The following is a 23,962-nucleotide window of genomic DNA, read 5'->3' as shown; positions in this document are numbered from 1 at the left end:
TCTCTTGGCCTTTATTTAAAACAAACAAACAAAAACCCAAATAAACATTGCTGACCTATACAAATCAGACCAACAATAAATCCCAGAAAAATTCATGAGCACAGATGTGCATAAATACATACATTTAGACATATACAAAAAAAAGAAGGAAAAAGAGAAAGAAAATAAAATGAAATGTGATTCACCTTTTTGTCATTAGATGATGTTTCTCTCCAGAAGACGTGTTTTCCACCTGGAATAAGCAGTTGCAAAACTGATCCATGGGGTTGAGAGACGGCACAGCAATGAGAACAGAGATTTGGTTCCCACCACCCACATCAGGTGACTCACAACAAGCTCCAGGGGACATGACATCCTCCTGTGGCTTCTGCAAGCACTGCACACACATGCTGCACATACGGGCATGCATACATATAAATAAAAGTTACTACGTTTTTAAGAATTACAAATTTTAAGAATACCTATTATCCCAGCACTTAGTCGGTGGAGGCTGGGGGATTAGCCTCCATGCCTACACCCAAGATGAGTTTAGTAGTAGAAACTTAGAAGTTGTCTGACAAGTCCAGCATGGCGTTGGTAGGGGTGGAATGACATGGTTGCTGGCTATGGAAAAGGGCCAACAAGGCATAGGCATCCACGAGTGTCCATGGCTTCTTTGTATAATAAACTACATATTTTCACATTCATCCTTCAAGGTATGTCCTCCCTGTTAACATTAATGACTCTGAGATAATCAGAGGCAGCCTGAGTCTAGAGGCGAAAGTGTGACTAATGCCTCAGCAAAATGATAGGCTGCTGGAACCTTCAGGACAGCCCTTAAAGCATGAGTTCAAAAATATATCCTTTCTCAACTATGTAAAATGTAAGGGTGCAATATGAATTATATTGGGGGATTCACAAATCTAAAGGAACAAAAGCAGTTGTGCTGTCAGCCAGCTTGTCAGAAAGATATTAAGGAACAATATAAAAAGATTTAGGGAGTGGTGATAGCAGGAGATCCCACCCAGCTAAGATTTTGTTTATGCTTTATACAAGGGCAGGCAGTTTCCTGAGTTTAGGGTTGGCTGGGGACATAGCAATGTTAGGTCTAGCTGTGGTAGAAATAGTAATTTCAGGGTGGATTCCCACCTAACCAGTCTATTGTCTGTGCTTATAAGAGGTGGGCAGATCTCAGAATTATTTTGCAATGTTAAAAAAAAAAGTATGTGTGCTTGCTGTCCTCTAAGAATCAAAGGGCTGGGGCCATGAGAGGCTGGTTCATAGGACAATCAAAAGGGCACCTGGGGTAAATGACTGGATTGGTGTGTAAAGACTGGGCTTGTGATCTGCAAGAGATGAGCTATGCAGAGAATTTTTTAGAACAGCAAGAAACAACTGCTTGGAGAACTGTCTTGATCAGAGAATAGCAAGAATAGCAAGAGAAAGCTAGAGAGAGAGAGAGAGAGAGAGAGAGAGAGAGAGAGAGAGAGAGAGAGAGAGAGAGAGAGAGAGAGAGAGAGAGAGAGAGAGATGTCTGGAGATCTCCAGAGAAAGCAGAACACAAATCGCCGACGAAAGCTGTCTTGAGCAGAACGTCTCGAGCAGAACATAGGCTGCCAGCTTGGGCCCATGATTTGAAGGGGTGAGAGACAACGCTTCTCTCAGAACCCCTCTTTAAGCTGAGGCTGGCCGGTCCTTGGCGGTTATCTACATTCTGACTTGAGGGAAGTGGTGGAGTCAAGGTTAACCTGTCAGCCTCACTTGCTCAAGGACAAGATAACTTTCTGGAATGCTGGGAACTGTAGTTCCTGGGAAATAACAAGCCCCGTGTTTTCACTCCTCTAAACAAATTCGTACCGGATGTGCCCGATCGAATGTGGGCAAGAGGCACACAGGCAGAAAATATGTCAGGATGTATGCTTACCCCCTATTGGACCTGGAGGAAAATGTAGTAAATTATGGGTTTTCCCTTTATAAGCCTCTGCAGATCCTGGCCATTCCCCAGGAGCCCATGGATAGACCTTGCCAGCTTCCAGTTAGGCTCAAACTGTGAGACTGTTGTTTGTTTGTTTGTTTGTTTGTTTGTTTGTTTTTGTTTTATTTTTCTTGTAAATCTAAGGCTTAACAGAAGCAACCTGGTTCCTAATGGTGGACTCTGCTCCAGGTGCAGCCTCACCATCTTGGATACTCTAATCTGAGGATAGTCTACCTGGCCAGACTTTTACTGTTCCTGGGATCCAAAGGGACTGGAAGTTTCGACAATGGCCAATTGCTGTGCCTTCCATTTTGAAGGGAGATGAAAAGTTAGATAGAGAGACATTCCCTGAGTGACCAATGTGTCTGTAGAACGAAGCAGAGGGAAACAGACACGGAATGCAGGCAGAAAAGCAGCAGGCTTCCATACTGCACTCTGTTACCCTACGAGCTCAAGTGAGCAGTCAGTTTTGTTGCTTTATGAAAAATCAATTACAAGTGCCTGTGGTAAAATGAGAATATCTCCTTTTGTTTTTATCTTATTGTTTAGGGTCTGGCATTCTCCGTGTGAATCAATGCTACTGAATTTGAACTGAATTGATCATTTTTGATGCCTAAAATTCAAATGCCTCAAGGAACCCTGAAAATATTTTTGTCTTAGAGTTACTATTACTACGAAAACACCATGGCCAACAGCAAGATGGGGAGGAACGGGTTTATTTTGCTAACAGTTACACACCACTATTCACCAGCTAAAGAAGTCAGGACAGGAACTCAAGCAGGGCAGGAATGTGGAGGCAGGAGCTGATGCAGAGGTCATGGAGGGAGGGGTGCTGCTTACTGGCTTGCTCTTCATGGCTTACTCAGCCTGCTTTCTTACCCAGCACTGTCAGCCAGAGAATAGCAACACCCACAGGGGTCAAGGGCATGGATCACCAATTTAAAAAAATGCCCTACAGGCTTAGCTGCAGTCCAATCTTAGGAAGGCATTTTCTTCTTCTTTTCTGTCCATAATTAATTTGTTTTCACCTTACATCCCAGTTACAGCCCCCTCCCTCCTCTCTTCCCAGTCCCGCCCTTACAAGTCTCTCCACCCCCCACCCCTGTTACCCAATCACCTTCTCCTCAGGGAGGGGTACGCTTCCCATGGGTACCACTAAGCACCTCCTCTCCCATTAAGACCCAGTCAGGCAGTCCAGGTAGGGGAAGGGGATCCAGTGCAAGGCAACAGAGTCAGAGACAGCCTGTGCTCCACTGTCCTCCACTGTGCCAAGCTGAACATCTGCTACAAGGGCAGTGGGAGGGCGTGCTTAGGTCCAGCTCTTGCATGCTCTTTGGTTCGTGGTTCAGTCTCTGTAAGCCCCCATGGGTCCGGGTTAGTTGACTCTGTAGGCATCTTCTTAATCTACGTTCCCTTCTCTCCGATGACGTCAGCTTGTATCAACTTGAAATAAAACTATCCAGCGCAGTTTTCAAGAGGGCGGAGACATTTTCTAAAATTCAGCATCTGTCTCTATTAACTCGAGAAAGTACTCACATGTCGAACACTGTTACCTAAAACAGCGGTGACCAGGTCTTCCTCTGGTTTCCCTTTTCCAGGCCTTGCGCTCTCTGTCAAGGGAACTTAGAGGAGACACAGTGTAGTGCAGAGGGTGGGAGGAGTTTATAACAAGGGAGAGTGGAACATCGTGAAGGACCAGAGTGACCAGAGGAACCACTGCGCCAACCTGCTACTTAGGTTGACTTTGTATGAATTCCCAAGCTTTCCTGAGCGAACTTTCCTGCTCACGTGACTGGAAGGCCCAGGTGGACTGACTCGGTGGTGTGGTGCAATGACAAAGGAAGCATCCCTCCACTAACCTCAAACTACCTTGCTCCTCCCAAGGGCAGAGACGACTCAGTGCTCTCTATATAACATTTATTTAAAGACCTATTCACACATATACATCTGTATTCTTGGATGCATTTTTATGTTAAAATTTACCAACCCAATATTGATAGCCTACATCATACTTTCTATTTTGTTTTTTATAGATATATAGATTTTATTAATTTTTTGGTTAGCATAAAAATACAAAAAATGGTATATTATTACATGTTATTATGTTTTGTTCTCATTTATTCCTCTTGACACATATTTTTTAATTAAAATACTTTTATTTTTTACTATTTATTCATTTTTAGGGGTATGCATTCAACAACTGAACATGTGTACTTCTTAAGAAAACTGACGAAGATAAGGAGAGATAGCTCAGTAGGTTTGGAACACTAGATGTTCTTCCAGAGCATCCAGCACCTACATGGCAGCTCAGAATCATCTCCAATTTCAGGCAAGCAAATGCCCTCTTCTGGCCTCTGCTGGTACTGCATGCACATAATATTAATAGATAGATAGATAGATAGATAGATAGATAGATAGATAGATAGATAGATAGATAGATGATAGATAGATAGATAGATAGATAGATAGATAGATAGATAGATAGATAGATAGATGGATTATATATAATATATATATGCAAAACATCCATACACATAAGATAATTGAGGGATTTTCTTTAGCAGCATACCAATATACTTTTTTTTGTTTTTTGAAACGGGGTTTCTCTGTGTAACCCTGACTGTCCTGGAACTCACTTTGTAGACCAGCCTGGCCTTGAACTCAGAAATCTGCCTGCCTCTGCCTCCCAAGTGCTAGGTTTAAAGGTGTGTGCCACCACTGCCCGGCTACAAGTATGCTTTTATTTTTACAATGACTGTTTTTATATTTTGCATATGAGTGTTTTGCCTGAATGCATGCCTGTGTGTCATGTGTGTGCAGTGCCTATGAAGATCATATATATATTTAAGATACTAGGTAGGTGATAGATAGATGATATATATGTGGCATTTAAATGTGTCATATACTTAAAATACTCAATACTTTTTTGCTGTTTCGCTTTAAAGTCCAAAAGGCCTATTTACTCTTTTTATTCTTGACCATCCCTTCACTGTTTTTGTTATTGTTTTTCTTATGTTCTCAAGTATAACAGCAAATGGTGAGTGGATACAGTTTGAATATTAGTTAATATTTCTATTTATGTTGATGAGTAACATGCCCAGCAGAAGTTCTAACTATGATAAACAAATGAATCAGATGTGTTTACATGTGTGTACTACAATGTGTTTACATGTGTGTACTACAATGTGTTTACATGTGTGTACTACAATGTGTTTACATGTGTGTACTACAATGTGTTTACATGTGTGTATTACAAAAAGAACTATTTTATTGAGATCACCAACCACGGAAGTCACTAGAAATAATAGCTGGGGTCGTGTTAAGGAGCTTATGACTTTGGTGTAGTTGGGATGAAATAAAGCGGGGTAGGTTTAAACTCATAAGATGTTTTTGGACGACACAGAGGCAACTCCTTTCTCCACTTTACAGTTATTAAAGTTATTCATGAGGAGCGGCAGCTTAATGAGGGAAAGGAGTTGCAAAAAGCTGACGTTGTGTGTGCTCAGAAAAGAAAGCAAGCAGCGGACCCAAGGTGTCATTCAAAGCTGAGGAGCAAATGGTCTCCTGTAAAACAATGAAGCAGTGTATATCGATAATGAGATATAGAGTCCCTATTACACAGATTGGCTATCCTCAGAGTTTAAAGAATTAAAGAGGCATCAATAAATACCAGTGTTAGACGGAGACGATTAAAAAGTGCCTTAATATTAAAATCAACCCGCCAAGCGAGACAATCCACAAGGCCACAAAGATTAACAGCAAGGTACGAGAGGATACTGCAGAGGAAAGAGGTGAAAACAACTCAGCCATTGCTGAACGCCATTCCTCAGGCAAATGAACACTAGGAAACTATAACTATTAAGAAATGCTATGTTTTTGCACCTGTACATTTTTACTGAGCTCAGAATTGGGAGTTAGAGGCTAACTTCTTCAACTATTCAACAGTATTTGATTGTCATAAAGATGTCATAAAGAACGAGTTTTCACAAATGAAAATATCCCATTGCTATGTGAAGGGCAGCAATCGAGACTATTCCAGAGGATTCGAGTTCTTTGCCTACAGAATAAGAAGAGGCTCGCTTCAACCAGCTTCAATCAAGATGTGGGCGTGGTAACAGCTGGAAAGGCTGCCTCCAGATTTTCAAACGCAAAACACGTGGGAAATACTCATACGGACTAAGTGTGAGCTTCCGGGCACCCGTAGTCCAGTGTCAGTGGCCCGAGCGCCGGAAGTGACTTGTGGGCAGCGTCTCTTCCGGGTAGAAAATAGCTGGAACTTTCACCAGTGTTCAGTCTGCCGCCAGCCCCCGGGGAAACCATGGAGGCCGCGCGACCGGCAGGGACATTCGTGGTGGTAGGAGGTGGCATCGCTGGCGTCACGTGTGCCGAGCAGGTTCGTGAGCGCGTGCTCCGCCCCTTCTGGACCCTGTTGTCCTGGTTACGGGAGATTGCGGGGCCGCCGGACGGCTTCGCGGGTCGCTCTTCCGGCTTTTCGCCACGCCCACTCGGCGGCGCCGCTGGTGGGGAGGCTGCGCGGAGCCCCGCTGGAGCGTTTGGGGCCAGGAGGAGTAGACAGTGCCTGGTTAGCTAGGAATCCAAAAGCGAGCCAGACTCCGGGTGGAATGGTGTGCCAGTGGGCAGGAGGACTTGGCATTTGGACAGAAAATTCTCCCATTTTTCAATTTCCTTCACACATGAAATTTAGTTTCTTGATAGGTGCCACGACGTTAATAAATAATTTCAACGTTACCTTGAACTCCAAAGATAAAATTTCACGTCTAGCAGAAGTTTGGGGCAAAGGACTACAGATGAGGAAATTCTAATCATAATAAACAAATGAATCAGATGTGTTTACATGTGCGTATTACAGAAAAGAACTATTTTGTTGCGATCACCAACCACTGAAGTCACCAGAAATAGCAAGAAGTGCTTTTTAGAGTTGTTAAACTTGAGTGGTGCATCTCCTGTTTATCCATCAAAGAGTTCATATTCTAAGTCACGTCATCACTGTGTTACCTTAATCTTAGGAGTTACTGGTAGGAGTGAATTAAGGTACGGGGTAATTAACTTCTCTCAAAGAATGTGTAAAGATTACCAGATAGAGAAGGAAAGCACACTCCACAGTGTAGCCTTCATGGGAAGAAAGCATGACTTAAATTGCAAGCAGAGAAGCTGATAAGAGACAGAAGCAAGGAAGACTGCCAGAGTTCAGACCACATAGGTTGATACGACTTGCTGTGTTTAATGAAAGTCTGCAAATAGATGGTTTCCAGTTAGGGGTGAAAGCTTTGTAAATCTGATTAGATACAGTGTGTGTGTTAAGGACAAATGGTCGACAGCTGTGTGAAGCAGGAAGCTAACCTGTAGATAGTTCTCAGGAGTATTAAGTTTTGAGAACTTGATCCAACAAGAAATATACAAGATAGATTACAGAATATGAAGAGGAACCAAAGGCAGAGAGTGGTCAAATATAGGACATTCAAATAGGTTGAGTCACAGGACTGTTATATGTCCTAAGGGTGTGGGGTTGAGGGTTCATGGGACATGAACAGGGACATGGGACAGGCAGTGGAACAGAATCCAAGATGAGCAAGCGATTCCCCTCTGGAGTGTAGGGAAAAGGTAGAAATCGTGAAACTGCTGCATGTTAAGTCTCTGCATTTTGTTAAGCTAAGGTTCAAATGACTCTGTCTTCCCTGAGTATGTACTAGTCAGAGAGGGAGTGTGAGGGCCATGGGAAGAGTCATGCTGAGATTCTGTTTCATATCGCAGCCTTGCTTTAATTTTATCCTCAGCGAAGGCAAGTAAAAACACTATTTTAAAATTAATGGAAGTAAGTAAGCAGTTTGTAATTGGCTGTATAGCTTTAAACTGGTATATGGAATAAGTCAGCCAAAGATACTGCTGTAGTGGTTTTACGTGTTCAGGTCTTTGGTCTCCTTTATCGTGACCATACTGTTCATCTTATCACTGTAAGGGTTTAACATTACCAGTGCTGTACCACTATGGATAACACTCAGAATAACACGATTTTACACGTGAGACACTGAAGTTTTATTACTTACAGTGCCATAGCACCATGACAGCATCATTTACTCAGTAATGCCTGATGTTCTCTCTCCTATCCTTTCTCCTTAAAACTCAGCTGGCTGTCAGTTTCCCAGAGGAAGACATTCTCCTAGTCACAGCCTCTCCTGTTATCAAAGCCGTTACAAACTTCAGACAGGTGAGAGGCTCTGCGGAAGATGTTGAATTTGTTGTGTCTTGAGAAGTCTGAAGCTTTTTTCCATTAAGTCTACATGTTCAATTGTTCAATGTATATTAGATAGTTACTTTTAACTGAACTAGAAAATTCTGAGGTTTTAACTTTTATCTCTTAATAAGACAAATCTCACTGTATTCATATAGGCCTCTAGGTTCCTTGGTAACTCAAAAAAAAAAAGTAAAAAGCTCCTGAAAATAGGCATGTTGCAAAAGCCGTACAGTCAGATTTCCATGCAGTGTTTGAAGAGCAGCCAAGGTCAATCAGTGATCTGCAAAGTTCTGTGCACCATTACACAAGCGAGGGAGTTTGATCTGTAGGGAGCTGAAGGATTGTTTGTGGTTGAAGACATGGCGGCAGAGCCCAGTTCTCACTCCACTGTAGAAGGCATGTGGTAATCCACTTTCTGTCAACATGGCAAAGTGCCAGAGTCTTTCATCCCCTCAAGGAACGGGATGAAAGAGGAGGAAGGGGGTTGGTCAGTCCTGATTAGATGGCTCAGTGTTCTCTCCTGCAAGAAGGTGGAGCATGGCAGCCAGTGTGTGCTAGAACAAAGCTGCCCACTGCTCGTCGGCTGAGAAGCGAGGGACAAGGGACTGAGTTTTAGTCTTCCTCCACAAGGAGCCTAATGTCCCTGCCTTTGGGTCTTTGGGAGATAGAAGAGATCAAACCGCAGCACTGCAGTGGGCTAGCCTTGTTTGAGAGTATGAAACAGTACTGTATAAGACAAGGCTCCTTAACATGTGCACTGAAAAGTCTGTTTGATCTCATAAAGGTTTCTAAAGTGCTGGAAGAATTTGATGTTGAAGAACAGCCAGGCACCATGCTGGAAAGTCGCTTTCCCAACATTAAGGTCATCGAATCTGGAGTAAAGCAGTTGAAGAGTGAAGACCATGTAAGACTTCTCCTTGTTAAATGATAGTTTGCACTGTTAAATCCCCAGGTTTGCTTCTTTTTTCCTAAGCATACTTCTGTCTCCACTATTATCTAAGCCCCTAAACTCTGTAGGCTAGAGTCTAGCATGAGTCCCGTTATTACATAAGTTACCTGCTGGGATGAGCTCTGTGCTTCCGGTTACACGCTTCAGATTCTGGTGGTGTTTGTAGAATACCCATTATCCAACACAAGGCACTGACATACAGCGGGAATAACACTGGGTACTTGGTCCTATGAATTGTCCATGTCATGGGGAGTGTACGCTACATTATAATAGTGTACAAAGGTACAGGCATGAAATTGCCATCAAAGCTCAGGTGGCCAAGATCCAGTAAGACTTGACAGAGGGAGCGACAAGCTTGAGCTGGGCCTTTTAAAGATGGTGAGTTAGAAGTTTCGAAGTAGAAAAGGGCATTCTAAGAACTGTAGCCCCCACAGAAGGAAATAGGGAAGACAGATGGTGAGTCGGTGGGATTAGCGGGTTGTGGAAAGGAGGCTGGTGAGCAAGCCTAAGAACATAAGATTGAGTGACTTCAGGGTTATTTGATAGCCATTTGGCATTGTAACGGTGTGGATAGTACAGCATTATAAGTGAGATACAGCTAACATTAACGTTGAGATGAACTGAGCTGAAACGAGTAGCTCTTGGCCAACCTCAGGTCACAGCCCACTTGCAGCTGCCCAAGGTAAGCAGGGCCGGGTTGGCAGGCACAGAATGACTGGAAAGGGTCCAGGTTTGAGCTAAGTTTACCAGCTCCTCAAGATGTTCCTCCTCACACAGGAGAATGGGTAAGGAATCTCAGGGATGCTGTGTCTGCATGCGAGCTTTAGGAAGGATGGGAACGGTGTCTCTAGTTGTCTCTGTGAGCAGCTCTTAAGTTATGAGTAAAACACAGTTCACTAAGAACAAAGGAAAAGTGCCTTGTTCCATGAAAGACAAGAAATTTGAACTCCAAGTCACAGTATGTATTCCTTGTTACAGAAACAGAGTCCAGATAATAGCTCAGTTATTTTTTACAAGTGGAAGTGAGCTCTGAAAGGCATACCATACAGGGACACTTACAAATCAGAATGTCTCCCAGTGACATCCAACAGCATCCCATGTGTGGTTCCAATCTCCATCTCTTGTATGTCACCTGTTAGGTTATAGGAATTCTGCCTTTGCTCTCATGTAGCTCAGGCTGTCCTTGAACTCCTGATTCTCTTGCCTCCTCTCTCAGTCCTGAGACAATAGATGTGTCACTGCTGTGCCAGCCTGGACTTCCACAGCTACTTCCAAAAAGTTAGCAATAGCTGATTTAAAAAAAAAAAAAATGTTTTGCATTTTAACCCATCTAAATGTAAATTAGTTTAAAACTCTGGTCAGTGACTTTGCCTTCTGTTTGCCAGACCAAATTCTGAAGGGAGACTGGGACGAAGTTTCTGTGTGAGCTACACTCTGTTGGATTATGGGGTTGCTCTTGGTGGAAAGTATGTGGGTAACAAAAGCCTCAGTGGGGAGTGAATGCTGTGATTGCCAGAGTTTGCCATCTCATACATCTGGCCCAGATGTGAACCCATTCGCCGTCCATATTCTCCTAGTGGCAAGTACTTCTCGGCTGTTTGCCTTCTAAAAGGTACTAGCTAGATGCAGGTTTTTCATTCCACATGAAGGCACAAAATGTAATTTTAGACTCACTAATGTTGACATAGCTTTAAAGCCATGGTGCACTAGTTTTTGAGGTCAGCATGTTTTCCACTTGAATTAAAACACAACACTCCATGATCAGGCCTGGTGTACTCCTGTGCTGCAGGCACTTTGGAGGGGAGACAGGAAAATCAGAACCTCGAGGCCATCCCCAGACACACTAGACATTGGCGGCTGTGTCGGCTGCATGAGAGCCTGCAGAACAAAACAGAACAAAAGTATTTTCTTAAATGTACACAACTTTTAAAAAGTGCACACGTAAAATCTCACTATTAAAGCTAGTAAATATTACTAAAGCTATTGTTACTTGTACTTAATAATTAAAATATCTTAATACATTTAATATTTCATTTTTCAAAAGACATAACTGCAACATGCACTGATTATTTGAACCCATTACAAGTATAAAGATTATTAAGGTATAATACAACTAGAATCACACAGTCTTCAGAAGAAGTGGGGGCAATATCATTTTAATTCGAAGTCACCATAATTCTGAGAGTCTCTTAATGCAAAACTCTTTGTTTCAGAGGAGGAAGCCTAGTGTCCATCTGATTCCCCACGTAAATTATGGCCAGTGCTTATCACCCCCTCAATTAGCTTTAATAGCTCTGAGCATGTAACGCCCCCCAGAAGCAGCCGCTAGTAGCTCCTGGTTTGCTTTTTTCTAAAACTTTTCTGCTTTCCTTGCCTGCCCTGGGTTTACAGTGCATCTTCACAGAAGATGGCCGTGAGTTTGTATATAAGAAAGTCTGTCTGTGTGCTGGAGCTAAGCCAAAGTTAATCTACGAGGGAAATCCACGTGTCCTGGGAATCCGTGATACAGACAGTGCTCAGGTAATGTCTACAGGGGGCGTCTGTGAAAGGGAAAGTGAGTTTCCTTGCGAATCGAGTGCTTCACTGACCATTAACTCCTACAGTGTCACACAAAGCTTTGCAGTTCTGACCCGTCATCATTTAGAGGCCACAGGATGGCTATGCTTTACTGCTGCCAACTTCACTTTGCTGACGAGGACAAAGACAGTGCTTGGCATTATCTTTTGTACCAACACATGTTCATCACTCCATATTGGGAATGTGAGATGTGCACCTAACAGTGTAACAATCATGTTTCCAAAGGAAAACTCATACTGAGCTTTCCCAGTAATTCCCCAGCAAGAAACAATCTCAGTAACATTTGCAAGGTCTTTGCAGGATTTGCTTGGCTTGTTGCTCTGCCCTGTAACAGGCAAGCCCTCCCAGGAAGCCTGCACTCTGTCCATGCAGCAAGGCAGCCTTCGTTTGTAAAGTATGTCAGGGTTTTATCACCGCTTGTTACCAGGAAGCTTTCTAGTTTCATCTCCACACCCAACAAGGGTGTGATTGCTTTCCATGTATATGACCCATACTCTTAAAAGCAGCTCACAGTTTTCTCAGGCTACTGTTGCCTTAATAACTTGGAAATTTAGAGGAAACTTTAGCAGAGCCAACTAGCTTCATATGAACAGTTAGGCTTACGTGACCAGGGCACACACACTAGTAACTGCTTCAGCTTAGCCTTCTAGTCCACAAACTCACTGACTCCCAGGAGGCCCTGCTACACAGGCAGCTGCATGGACCACGGGAAGGCATGTGTATTAGTTAGAGTTTTACTGCTGTGAATAGACACCATGACCAAGGAAAGTCTTATAAAAAAACATTTAATTGGGGCTGGCTTACAGGTTCAGAGGTTCAGTCCATTATCATCAAGGTGGGAGCATGGCAGCATCCAGGCAGGCATGGTTCAGGAGGAGCTGAGAGTTCTATGTCTTCATCCAAAGGCTGCTGGTAGAAGACTGACTTCCAGGCAACTGGGGTGAGAGTCTTAAGCCCACAGCCACAGTGACACACCTACTCCAACCAGGTCACACCTATTCAAACAAGGCCACACCTCCAAATGGTGCCACTCCCTGGTCCAAGAATATAGAAACCATCACAGCATGTAATACTAACTGGGTGCATACAGATAGTGTGCATTAGGGGGGTTATGTTAATATTTCCTTAAACATTGCAGAGAACATGGATCAGTATCCGTGGTACAAGTTGGGAGGAGGGTGAAAAAGGGATGATTTCCTCATCCTAGGGTAACTTCTCAGTGCTCCTTGTGTGTAGTTACTGTAAGGCAGTGCTCCTCAGCCTTCCTAATGCTGTGACTCTTTAGTACAGTGCCTCATGGCGTGGGGACCCCTAACCATAACATTATTTCACTGCCACCTCAGAATTGGAATTTTGTTAGTTATGAATCATAATGTAAATATCTGACATGCAGACTACCTGGTATGCGATCCCTGTGAAAGGGTTGTCTGACCCACAGGTTGAGAGCCACAGTTCTAAGGTAAATAAACACTGAGTAGTGCATCCTGTGTGCCTTTCGACTCTGTGCCCCTTTGTTGTAGGCCTTCCTGAAGACCTATGACCTGTGAGTCAGTTTTAGTTGATGATGTAAGTTTTTATATGAACTTGATGGCAGGGGTTAGAGGGGAGCAATGGAATCTGTGTTCTGATGTCATTCTATAGCAAGGAACACCTGAACTTGTAAGAGTGACAGAAACAGCCACAGGCTACTCGGAGCTCATCTTGATTTTTTTTTTGGGGGGGGGAAGGGGGAAGGGGGCTAGGGGTAACAGGGGTGGTATGAGGAAAGGTGGTGCAAGAGGCACGAATTGTCCTAAAATGGTAACATTTCTCCAGTGAATGTTAGACCATTCCTGCCTGCTACTCTTTAAGCTTCACGTACATGGTGTCGTCATCGTTCCCACAGACACTGGAAGACGTGGTGCCTTTGTTCCTTTTAGTGTGCAGCACAGGGCTTAGGAGGTTAAGTAGCTTCCCAGTCATCTCATTACAGCTGCTAAAGCCAACAACTCCTAATCCATGTGCCCTGCTTCTCAGTCCCTACAGCTGCAGGAGGTGAGGGCCTCTGTACCTAGGGCCTGCCTGCCAAAAGGAACAGATTCAGTCATAACTGGGTGTCTCTTGCTGAGGCTCTTGGGGCCTTAAAATGCGACAGAACGACAAGGGAACTCTAGAGAAGTGCTGTTGTCACGACCACAAGTGACACCCCAGGTGCAAGGGGAGGCCATAATGGTAATTGAGTATGGGTGCCCTGGCTCAGGGGGAATACGTTTTATTTTCTTGTCCCCCTGTAAACCCTGTAAAATATCCATGATTCAAATATTATCAATGATGCCTGTATGATGTCAAAATGCTATCTCATGATTTCTTCCTAACACAGGAATTTCAAAAAGAGCTTGCAAAAGCCAGGAGGATAATGATTGTCGGGAATGGTGGCATTGCTCTGGAGCTAGCGTGAGTATGTCTCCAACATTGAAGGGTCCGCTTAGATTGTGTGATTATTGGCAGATGAGAAGGCACATCTTGAGAGAAGTATACATGCTTCACCCATATTTTCAAAGAGAAATCCCAACCTGCAGAAATATTTCCCTAAACATGGCAGGTCCAGAATGTGTTTGACCTGGGCGGGTCTCATGATGTGTTCTACAAGTGACCACGGTTCAATGATCTGCATGTGTGTGCCTTTAGCAATTTCTAGTCACTGCTTCTACATCACCTATCTAGCTGGCAAAGCCCAGTTTGTTGTACTGGTTAGGGTGTTATTCTTACATCTTAATTTGTGGTTTGAAGAAATGAGAACACATTAATACAAAATATTTTCATCTTAAGAAATTTCAAAAGCCGGGCGTGATGGTGCATGCCTTTAATCCCAGCACTTAGGAGGCAGAGGCAGGTGGATTTTTTAGTTTGAGGCCAGCCTGGTCTACAAAGTGAGTTCCAGGACAGCCAGGGCTATACAGAGAAACCCTGTCTCGAAAAACCAAAAAAAAAAAAAAAAAAAAAAAAAAAAAGAAAGAAATTTCAATTTTAGTAAATACTGAGAATTTAAAGCAGGTGATAGTTCGTTAGAACTGCATGAAGATGTTAGCCTGCAAATCTCCTTCCAGCTTTCTTACATGAGCAGCTAGAAGAGCCAGGAGATAAAGCAGTGTTTTCAGTTCTGTCAGGTCGTACCCATCCAGCTATTGTTACTGCTTCCTTTGCAGCCGGATAAAGTGCTGCCTACCCCTCAAACCGCGGAAGCACAATGAAGAGGTGTTGGTGTTCACTGAACACTAAACTGACAGCCATTGTGATACACAGCCCATGCCATCACTGGGTGTATTCAATAAAGTGGATAAGCCTGCTTTAGTATTCATTCTAGTTTAACGCTTACTGCCCCTAAAGTGAACTCCACTCCTCTGTGCAGTCCGTGTCCATTACCTCCGCTGCACAGAACAGGTGTTCAGGGCTTCTCCTTGGCTTTCCTCCAGGAAACTGTACCATTCCTCCTAGGTATGAAATTGAAAACTGTACCATTCCTCCTAGGTATGAAATTGAAAACTGTACCATTCCTCCTAGGTATGAAATTGAAGGCTGTGAAGTAGTTTGGGCCATAAAGGATAAAGCCATTGGGAATACATTCTTTGACGCGGGTGCAGCAGAGTTTCTGACTTCCAAGCTCATGTCTGAAAAATCAGAGGCTAAAATTGCACATAAAAGAACTATATATACAGTTGAAGGTAAGTACAGTATCTGGCTCATTTCATTCACAGATGAAAAACTGTATTTTTAAACTGTAAGAAAATTCAGTAAAAAGTATTCAGGAGGCAGGAATGTAAGTATTTATTTCTTCATCTTTATATGAAATGTTCAGATTAGAAAATATATAGGGCGTACTCCAGAAGACCCAACAAGCAGCTGAAAGAGTCAGATGCAGATATTTGCACCCAACCAATGGACAGAAGCTGCTGACCCCTGTTGTTGAATTAGGGAAGGCTGAAAGAAGCTGAGGAGAAGGGCAACCCTGTAGGAGGACCAGCAGTCTCAATTAATCTGGACCCCTGAGATCTCGCAAACACTGGACCACCAAACAGGCAGCATACACCAGCTGATATGAGGCCCCAACACACACATACAGTAGAGGACTTCCAGGTCTATGTTCATTCAGAGATGATGCACCTAACCCTCAAGAGACTGGAGGCCCCAGGGAGTTTAGAGGTCAGATGAAGTGGAAGGTGGGGACATCCATGTGGAGAGAGTGGGTGGGGAGGAGGTATGGGATGTGAAACAGTTGGAAGGTGGAGGGGATGGGAATAAAATATGGAGTGTAAAAATAATAAACTAATTAATTAATGTAATGTAACTACTGACCTTTCAGAAGACCCAAAACTGATTCCCAGTACCCACATAGAAGCCCACCCCATCTGCAACTCTAGTTCCAAGGGACACATCACCCTCTCCTGGCCTTTGAGGGAACCAGGAACACAAGTGCTGGACAGATACATGCAGACAAAACACCCGCACACATTTTTTTTAAGTATAAAAGGGTATGGTAGCATGCATCTTTAATCACAGAACACAAGCAGTGGCCTGTCTGGTTCTAAGCTAGCCAGGGCTACAGAGTAAGACCCAATCTCAAAAGCAAAACAAAACAAAATTTGAACAACTTTCTTTTTTTTTTTTTTTTTTTTTTTTTGGTTTTTTCAAGACAGGGTTTCTCTGTATAGCCCTGGCTGTCCTGGAACTCACTTTGTAGACCAGGCTGGCCTCGAACTCAGAAATCCACCTGCCTCTGCCTCCCGAGTGCTGGGATTAAAGGCGTGCGCCACCACCGCCCGGCACAACTTTCTTTTAAGTTAATTAAAAATAGAAAATAGCCTGGCAGTATATATATGGGAATTTTAAATAATTGGCCCATTTGCAAAACAGTTGCTGCAATTGAGCAGTGTCCATGACTATTTTCTACAAAATCCACTGAGAACAATACTCAGTAGTTTAATTTTAATAATCTTCCAAGAAATTTTTGGCTTATAAAATTCAAAATGAATTTTCTAAATTTTGGAGACAATACAAATTGACAGAATTCAAAATCTAATAGCTAATTTGTGTACTCATTAAATTAGCAAGTAGACTGAGAAGACATACTGGGTGCTTACAGACAATGTGTAGGTGCACGGTTACCCACTCAGCGGCTGTGTCCTAGGGCACTCAATGAAGAAAACTGCTAATAGAGTGACAGTGCCACCGTGCTGCGTGCCTGCATGCAACAGTGCTGCCGTGCTGCGTGCCTGCATGTGAGAATCAAGACACTGCACAAAGGCTTCAGAGATTCTTTACCCAGCAGTTTTCAAATCATCTGTATTCATTTTTTAGAAGCAAAGAAGGAAACCAGAACCAAATCTAAAGCTGATTATGTGGGCAGTGCCCTTGGACCAGACTGGCACGGAGGCTTGGCTTTGAAAGGAACTGAAGAGGTAGGTTTCCATAAACCAACGAAACCTGTCCAAACACCAAATTTCTGGGTCACTTGACGTAAAGCATACCATGAAGGAAAGGTCTTCAAAGCCACTGTCGCAGTTGGCCACCCAAAACAGCAAATATGAAAACTGTCTAAGACAGCTGTTCATCTGGAGACACCTGCATACAGATACAGGGATAACCGCAGTTCTCTGTCTTCTGCTAAAGTCACTTAGATGCTCACACTGCTCTTACAAGGGTTGTTAGGTGGAGGCAAACATGTACTTCATATTTCTAACTGAATAAGCAGATGACTTGCTATCACTTATCTTGACATACACTTTAATGTTTTAGGTTACAAAAAAAAGCCATCATTCAGATATTGCAGGAATACAAATATGTCTATTTATTTTGAAACTTTCAGGTTTAAGTGGGTGGGAGGGGAGCTGGCTAAATGATATCTAATTGGGGATAGGAATGACATGAAATCACTGCTCCTGGATTCTTGGGTCTCCTAAGATCGCACTTTAACATCTACTGAAGGTTTTAAGAGTCCTTCAGCAAACACTGCTGCCTGCTGCACGGCCAGGGGGGCCACACTGTGTCTCTGCAGATGTCATTTCCAGGCCCCCTTCACTTGCCATTCGCTTGGCCTTTCCGGTGCTAGGTGGGTGGCTCCTGCTCACCCCTGTTGCCCTCAGCCTGAGAGGCTTCCTGGGAAGCTCTGCTTGTCACTGTCTACACAGGCACTGTCTGAAGCCTGCTGACCAGTAGTTATTTTGCTTCCAGTTTTCTCACAGTATTCACATTGAAACCAGATGTGAAGTAAAGAAAATCTACCTTGAAGAGGAATTTAAGATTATGAAGAAAAAGTCCTTGGCTTTTCCAAAGGATCACCATAAGTCAGTTACAGCTGATAAAGGTAAAAGGAAAATTATTACTTAAGTTAGTCTTGCTATATTTTAAACTGCACGTTTTCATATAAAATTTGGCCTAACTACAGGCCCTCATTTCACTAATTCCATGTCATGCAATTTTCCATTTTACTTGTCAAACCCTTGACAGGATTTGGACCATCATGACCCAACCCAGTCAGTCAGTATTTCACAGATCAAAACAAACTAGCTCTCATAAGTATCATGCCTTCTTCACTACAAAGTCTGTGTGTTTGGGACTAAGTGCAGATCCCCAGACTTACTCTATACCACTTGTGAGATGTGGAATCCTCCACACACTGTCCTGTGAATAATCAACACTGCCGTCAGGCAACTCATGTCCTGTTGTCTTCCAGCTTTTTGTAGAAAAGGGGATGGTAGAGTTCACAGAGAGACTGAACAGTGAGGAAAAACATCAACAAGAAAAAGTAGGGGGCTGGAGAGGTAGCTCAGCAGTTAAGAGACTGCTCTTCCAGAGGTTCTGAGTTCAACTTCCAGGAACCACACGGTGGCTCATAACCATCTGTAATGGGATCTGATGCTCTCGTCTGGTGTGTCTGAAGAGAGCGACTGTGTATTCACATCATAAAATAAATCATTGATAAAGGAAGAAAAAGAAAACAAGAGGATTAAGCACCGAGTGACATGAAGTGTTAATCAAACTGTTTCACAGGTAGTTTAGAAAGTGATCGTGTCTGCCCGACCACAGGACAGTACTTAGTCTCCTTTAGAGTACCGCGCTCTTGAAGCTGCCAGGTACAAGACTGCCATTGCGCTCAGTTGTCTCGGCCAATGGACCTTCAGAAAATAAAGTGGCCTTCCTTCTGAAGCCGTCTGCCTTCTCGCCGTTCCTGTTACATTCACATGACACTGTGGATAACTGCTAGAGATGACACTGAGAATGTTTTTCTTTTCTTTAAAGAAATGTGGCCTGTGTATGTGGAACTGACCAATGGGAAAATATACGGCTGTGATTTCCTTGTCAGCGCTACAGGAGTCACCCCAAACGTGCACCCTTTTCTTCATAGAAACAATGTAAGGTGAATTCTTTCCACTTGCCTATTTCTTATAGTCCTGATCTTTATTGTGTCTACGTTTCAAACAGCCATCATTTTAGTATTAGCTGTAACCTAAGATGGCAGCAACACATGATTTACAGTATTCTCTTCTACTTAGCATCCAGCAGTTAACATCCCGCTTAAGACCATCTGGAGCCATAGCTTCCACTTTGTTGGTGACAGACTAACCTGTAAGAGTTCTCAAGAGTAAAGCTTACAGACTGTTATATTAGCATTTAGCTTTTCAAGTCTTAAAGAATGTTCTTCTGATTAGGGCTGAGGTAAACATTGACTGTTGGGTATTTCTGAGGTTGAAATTCTGGGACATTTGGATCTGTTCAGTAGGAACTGGATCCCTGGACAGTCTGGCCAGGCATGTGCACTCCGCAGCTCCTTTCCCTTTCTGACAGAGCTTGGCATCCGTTAGCACGTACAGGCCCGACTTGCTCACTAGAGTGAAAAGTCACGCTCTGACTTTGTCATCCTTACGCTAATGAAAAGCTGCTCAGTTTGCTCTAGGAGAAGATGGCGGCCTGAGAGTGGATGACCAGATGCGCACGTCACTTCCTGATATCTATGCTGCTGGAGACATCTGCACTGCGTGCTGGCAGCCGAGTCCAGTCTGGCAGCAGGTGAGCCTGCACGCGTAACTGTGTGTCTGTTAGTCCATGAGAAATACAGCACTGGCTACCGATGAGTCCAGCTGTCTGTTGCAGCTTTTCTACTTTAAACTGGAAGCCACTGGAGCCAATTTCTGATGAGTAGCAGAATCCCACGTTAAAGTCACACTGTATTACAGTAGACTGAAATGTTTTTAATTTATAAAGTTGTGGGCGTTAACATTTCTCTTTTGCTTAACCCCTGCAGAGCAATTATATCTTTATAATTTGATACGGGGGGGGGGGGGGGAGGGGAGGGAGACAGCTCAAAATAAAGACACCCCTTATTCTGAATCTCCTGGTTTCACATCCCAATTTGCTTTACATCGCACAATGCAGACTAAAGGAGTTGCAGGCTCAGTGAACTCTGTCAGATGTGTCCAGCCCATAGCCAACAGGCTTGTATCCAGGATAGCGATGAATGTAGCCTGGCACAAAGCTTTGAACTTAGTTAAATATTTGTGATCCTTTCAAAAGTTGGTCCCTCAGCTCTCCAGTGTGAGTTCTGGAGACGGTATCCGGCCGCGGTGTCAGAGGTCACACAGGCCCACTAGGTAGTTCCAGTGCTGTGGCTCTGCAGGCTCTTCTGAGGTCCTGCCAGCTGTGCTGTGCTCTGTCTGCTCTATAGCAGAGCCTGAGTAAAAGTGAGCACTCTTCTGGACACACCCAGAGCTCATGCCCGCAGCTGGGATGTGTACAGGAGGTCTGCACTAGGAACACCCTCCACACAGAGGGTAGACAGACAGAGGGAACTCATCGTTTAAAGCCAGCCTGTCCTCCCAATCACCCCGGAGCAGAGGTAGTGTTTATTTCAGGTGAAGAACCTGAAGCTGAGAAAAGTTAAATATGGAAACGCTTTATTAGTAGTTTACTCTCCTGTCCTCCCACTCCTACTATTTCTGTCTTAAATCAGGAGAGTAAAAACACCTCTGTAAAATGTAATGAAAACAAAACAAAGGAGAGACAAGCACTGCCATAAAGAAGTTAGGCACTAACGTCCACCTGAGTCTGTCTGACCAGAGTCAGCTCAGAGGCTGTCACTGTCTCTAAGGAGCAAAAGCCTGAGTACAGGATAGACTTGGGAGCAGGGACTGAGGACATTTTGTTCCACCTCATAACACCTAAAATGCTTCACCATATTAGTTGAAATTATATTCAAGTATACATCTGGGTATTATCCTTTCATGTTTGACACACTTAGAATTAACAAATACCATCTTGACTTGTGACCATTAAAGATAACACTGGCTGGATTAAACTCACTGGAAGTACACTTAAGGGAATTTATAAGATTGAAACTTTAGTGCAGAGGAAGTAGTTAAAGTGGATATAAAAGCTCTTGTCACAGAAGTATGAGACCAGAGCTTTGAGTTCCCTCAACACATGTAAAAGCTGGATTCAGCACAAGCTACTATAACCAGCACCACACTGTGAGGTGGGAGTCCCTAGTGAGCCAGTCCCTAGCTAAGCCAGAGTACTCAATGGAAAAACAACAACATAGACCCCACCTCAAACTGAGTGGAAGTCAAGACTCAAGGCATCTACTGACATTCATTCGTGCACCATGGCATGCATGTGCCCAGATTCCTGCTCACGAACATGCCCTATGCCCTGCGTGCACACATTCACATTCAGATGATAACCAGATACCATTTCCTACCATTTCAGATGAGATTGTGGACACAGGCCCGGCAGATGGGGTGCTATGCAGCCAAGTGCATGGCCGCAGCTAGCATGGGACATCCTATTGACATGGATTTCAGCTTTGAACTGTTTGCTCATGTCACAAAGTTTTTTAACTATAAGGTAAGATGGTCAAGGGAATGGACATCCTTTTGGCTTGAAGTATGGCAACTATGGCTCTTTTTTCAAATAGTTATCGTTTTAGTGATGTCAAAAGTGACATTTCAGGAACTGGAAAGATGGCTCAGTGATTATTGCTAATCTTGAGAGGACCTGAGTTCAGATCCCTGTTCCCACTTTAAAGAGTGCATAGCCACCTAACTCCAGAGCATCTAACATCCTCTTCTAACCTCCCTGGGCACCTACACACCCATGGCACAAGCACACATGTATACACATACACACATGTACACACACACATCATTAAGGAGCCAAGCGCTCTGACAGATATTTACCTTTTTCAGTTCTCTTCATTCTAAGCTAGGTCTCCTCTTTCCAGACGTGCCAACAAATCTCAATTCTTTATTAAATGTTTAAGCCATGATTCCAGGAAAATGTGGGTTCATTTTGTGTGTGCTCGTTCATGATACAGATCTATCATTCATAAAGACTTTATCCTCATACATTTTCTACTTTTTATGTTAAAATATTAATAATGAATATAGTCACTGACATTTAATATGACTGTAGGCTATGTGGCAGTATTATCTACAGAGTATATTCATGTCATTTAAATGCTTTCATTGGACCCCTCCCACTATATAACTGTAGTTTTTTCTGTCTAAATTAACCTAGATAATTTGGACATTATGTTATTTGGGGTAGTTGGAGGGAGCTGCTCAGAAAAATAACTTTTCATTGTGCTGCAGGTTGTATTGCTGGGAAAATACAATGCACAAGGCCTGGGCGCAGACCATGAGTTGATGCTGAGGTGCACCAGAGGACAAGAGTATGTCAAAGTCGTCATGCAGAATGGACGCATGGTGGGAGCCGTCTTAATTGGTGAAACAGACTTAGAGGAAACATTTGAAAATTTAATCTTAAACCAAATGGACCTTTCATCATATGGGGAGGAGCTCCTCGATCCAAATATCGACATAGAGGATTATTTTGATTGAAATTGAAATCTCCTCAGGAATACAAAGTACAAAATAAGGAGAAAAGAAAGTACATGGGGAAAGGTAACCACATGGAGTGCATGGGCACTCAAGTAGAGAATGGAGACACCAGACTGGAGATTGGAAAGAAATAAAGAAAATTCTTGGGATGAATTCATTTAATGATTCATTTGCAGATGAACACTCCTCCTTTAGAGTTGACAATAAACCTTGACTCATACAAATACACCAGATCCTTTGTTTGCCTGAACATCAGAGTAAGGCTGGGGTTTCGGGAGGCCTGCTGTCTTGATTTACTTAGAATATGCAGACCGTTCTTGCTGCTGATACACTTGGTACTGATGGCTGTTTTATCTGAATTATAACAGCAGCTTTTCTCACCAGAAGTCATCTACATTGCTCAGCTTAAAATGTGACCCATTTGGAAAGGTGAGCCCAGGTCAGCATAGCACTGCTTTAAAGGAGGGTTACATCATCACAAGATCACAGCTAGTTACAGCAAGGCGAACGGACGGGCTTACAAAAGTTATGTGGACTTAATGTGAGATATATTACATTTAGACAACTTTACATAAAAGTTGTATTTTTCATTATTGTATAAGGTAAGCTCTGAAAATACAGCTTTATATGTATAAAATATGAAGTTGTTTCAAAAATTATAGCAGATTATAAAAATGACCCAGACATGAACATACAGAAACAGTTACATTGTACAATATTAAGTAACACTCAAGCATCATCAAGTTTTCTTTTCTTAGCGCCTGCGTTCTTAGAGCCAGATGGCTGAAGCCTGTTTTTAGACTTCTGGAAGTTACCTGAGCTTTTTTCTTCCCCCTTCGAATCCACTTGTTCCAACTGACAAGCTTCAGATGATGCACCCTGCAACAGAATGACAAATCGGTACCCTGCAAACTCCAGCCGCTCAGTTTTCTCATGAGCTCAGAAGTCTCAGAATACCCCTTCAGAATCATCAGCCCTTTCCTATCTACATATGTCTACTCAAATATGGGCAATTGTCTTTAGTAAAAGAGGATGTGGTAAAGGGTGAGTCCATGCCAGCATAGTAGGCACTCTGAAGAGGACAGCAGTTCCCAGAGGCTGCCACAGCACTCAGTTAAGGGGCTTGCCACCTCTGGAAAGCAGACTTTGTTTTGACATTTTTACCATAGATGTCAGAAGACAGTTCACAGAATTCGATCCTCCTTCGCTAGAGGGCAGCAATCGGCCTCAGGAATGGAGCTCCGGTTGTCAGGGTCACAGAAAGGGCTTATATTCCTAAACCATAGTAATAGACTCCAGCAGAGACTTAACCAGAACAGATCCCACCCAGTATTATGAGGGAAGGATCTCGTGGGATG

The 23,962-nt window shown here is 43.2% G+C and overlaps 2 protein-coding genes across 6 annotated transcripts in view; one reads left to right on the top strand and one right to left on the bottom strand.

The window, feature by feature from the left end:
• Window positions 1-6,201: 6,201 nt before the first annotated feature.
• Window positions 6,202-22,766, top strand: Pyroxd1 (pyridine nucleotide-disulphide oxidoreductase domain 1). Its single transcript, XM_021164545.2, has 12 exons — window positions 6,202-6,347; window positions 8,100-8,180; window positions 8,992-9,111; window positions 11,548-11,676; window positions 14,093-14,166; window positions 15,274-15,434; window positions 17,068-17,168; window positions 17,941-18,073; window positions 19,009-19,121; window positions 19,654-19,776; window positions 21,472-21,609; window positions 22,356-22,766. Exons 1-12 carry the CDS (start codon window positions 6,273-6,275, stop codon window positions 22,602-22,604), a joined length of 1,497 nt encoding a protein of 498 aa, XP_021020204.1. The 5' UTR covers window positions 6,202-6,272; the 3' UTR covers window positions 22,605-22,766.
• Window positions 10,973-23,962, bottom strand: part of Recql (RecQ like helicase) — a 33,877-nt gene continuing 20,887 nt past the window's right edge. For 3 of the 5 annotated variants that reach the window (XM_029478613.2, XM_021164542.3, XM_021164541.3), the window contains exon 15: window positions 22,500-23,483. In XM_029478613.2, the coding sequence (XP_029334473.1) occupies window positions 23,334-23,483 (150 nt within the window). In that variant the 3' untranslated portion in view covers window positions 22,500-23,333. Of the gene's footprint in view, window positions 11,035-18,136; window positions 18,938-22,499; window positions 23,484-23,962 lie in introns of those variants that run through there. The other 2 variants (XM_029478614.2, XM_085839798.1) reach the window with 2 other exon arrangements.

Source organism: Mus caroli, unplaced genomic scaffold (genome assembly GCF_978045245.1).
Source record: "Mus caroli unplaced genomic scaffold, Mus_caroli_1 scaffold_7, whole genome shotgun sequence".
Taxonomy (NCBI): domain Eukaryota; kingdom Metazoa; phylum Chordata; class Mammalia; order Rodentia; family Muridae; genus Mus; species Mus caroli.
The sequence above is the reverse complement of the archived record's forward strand: the minus strand, read 5'-3'. Positions and strand labels throughout refer to the sequence as shown.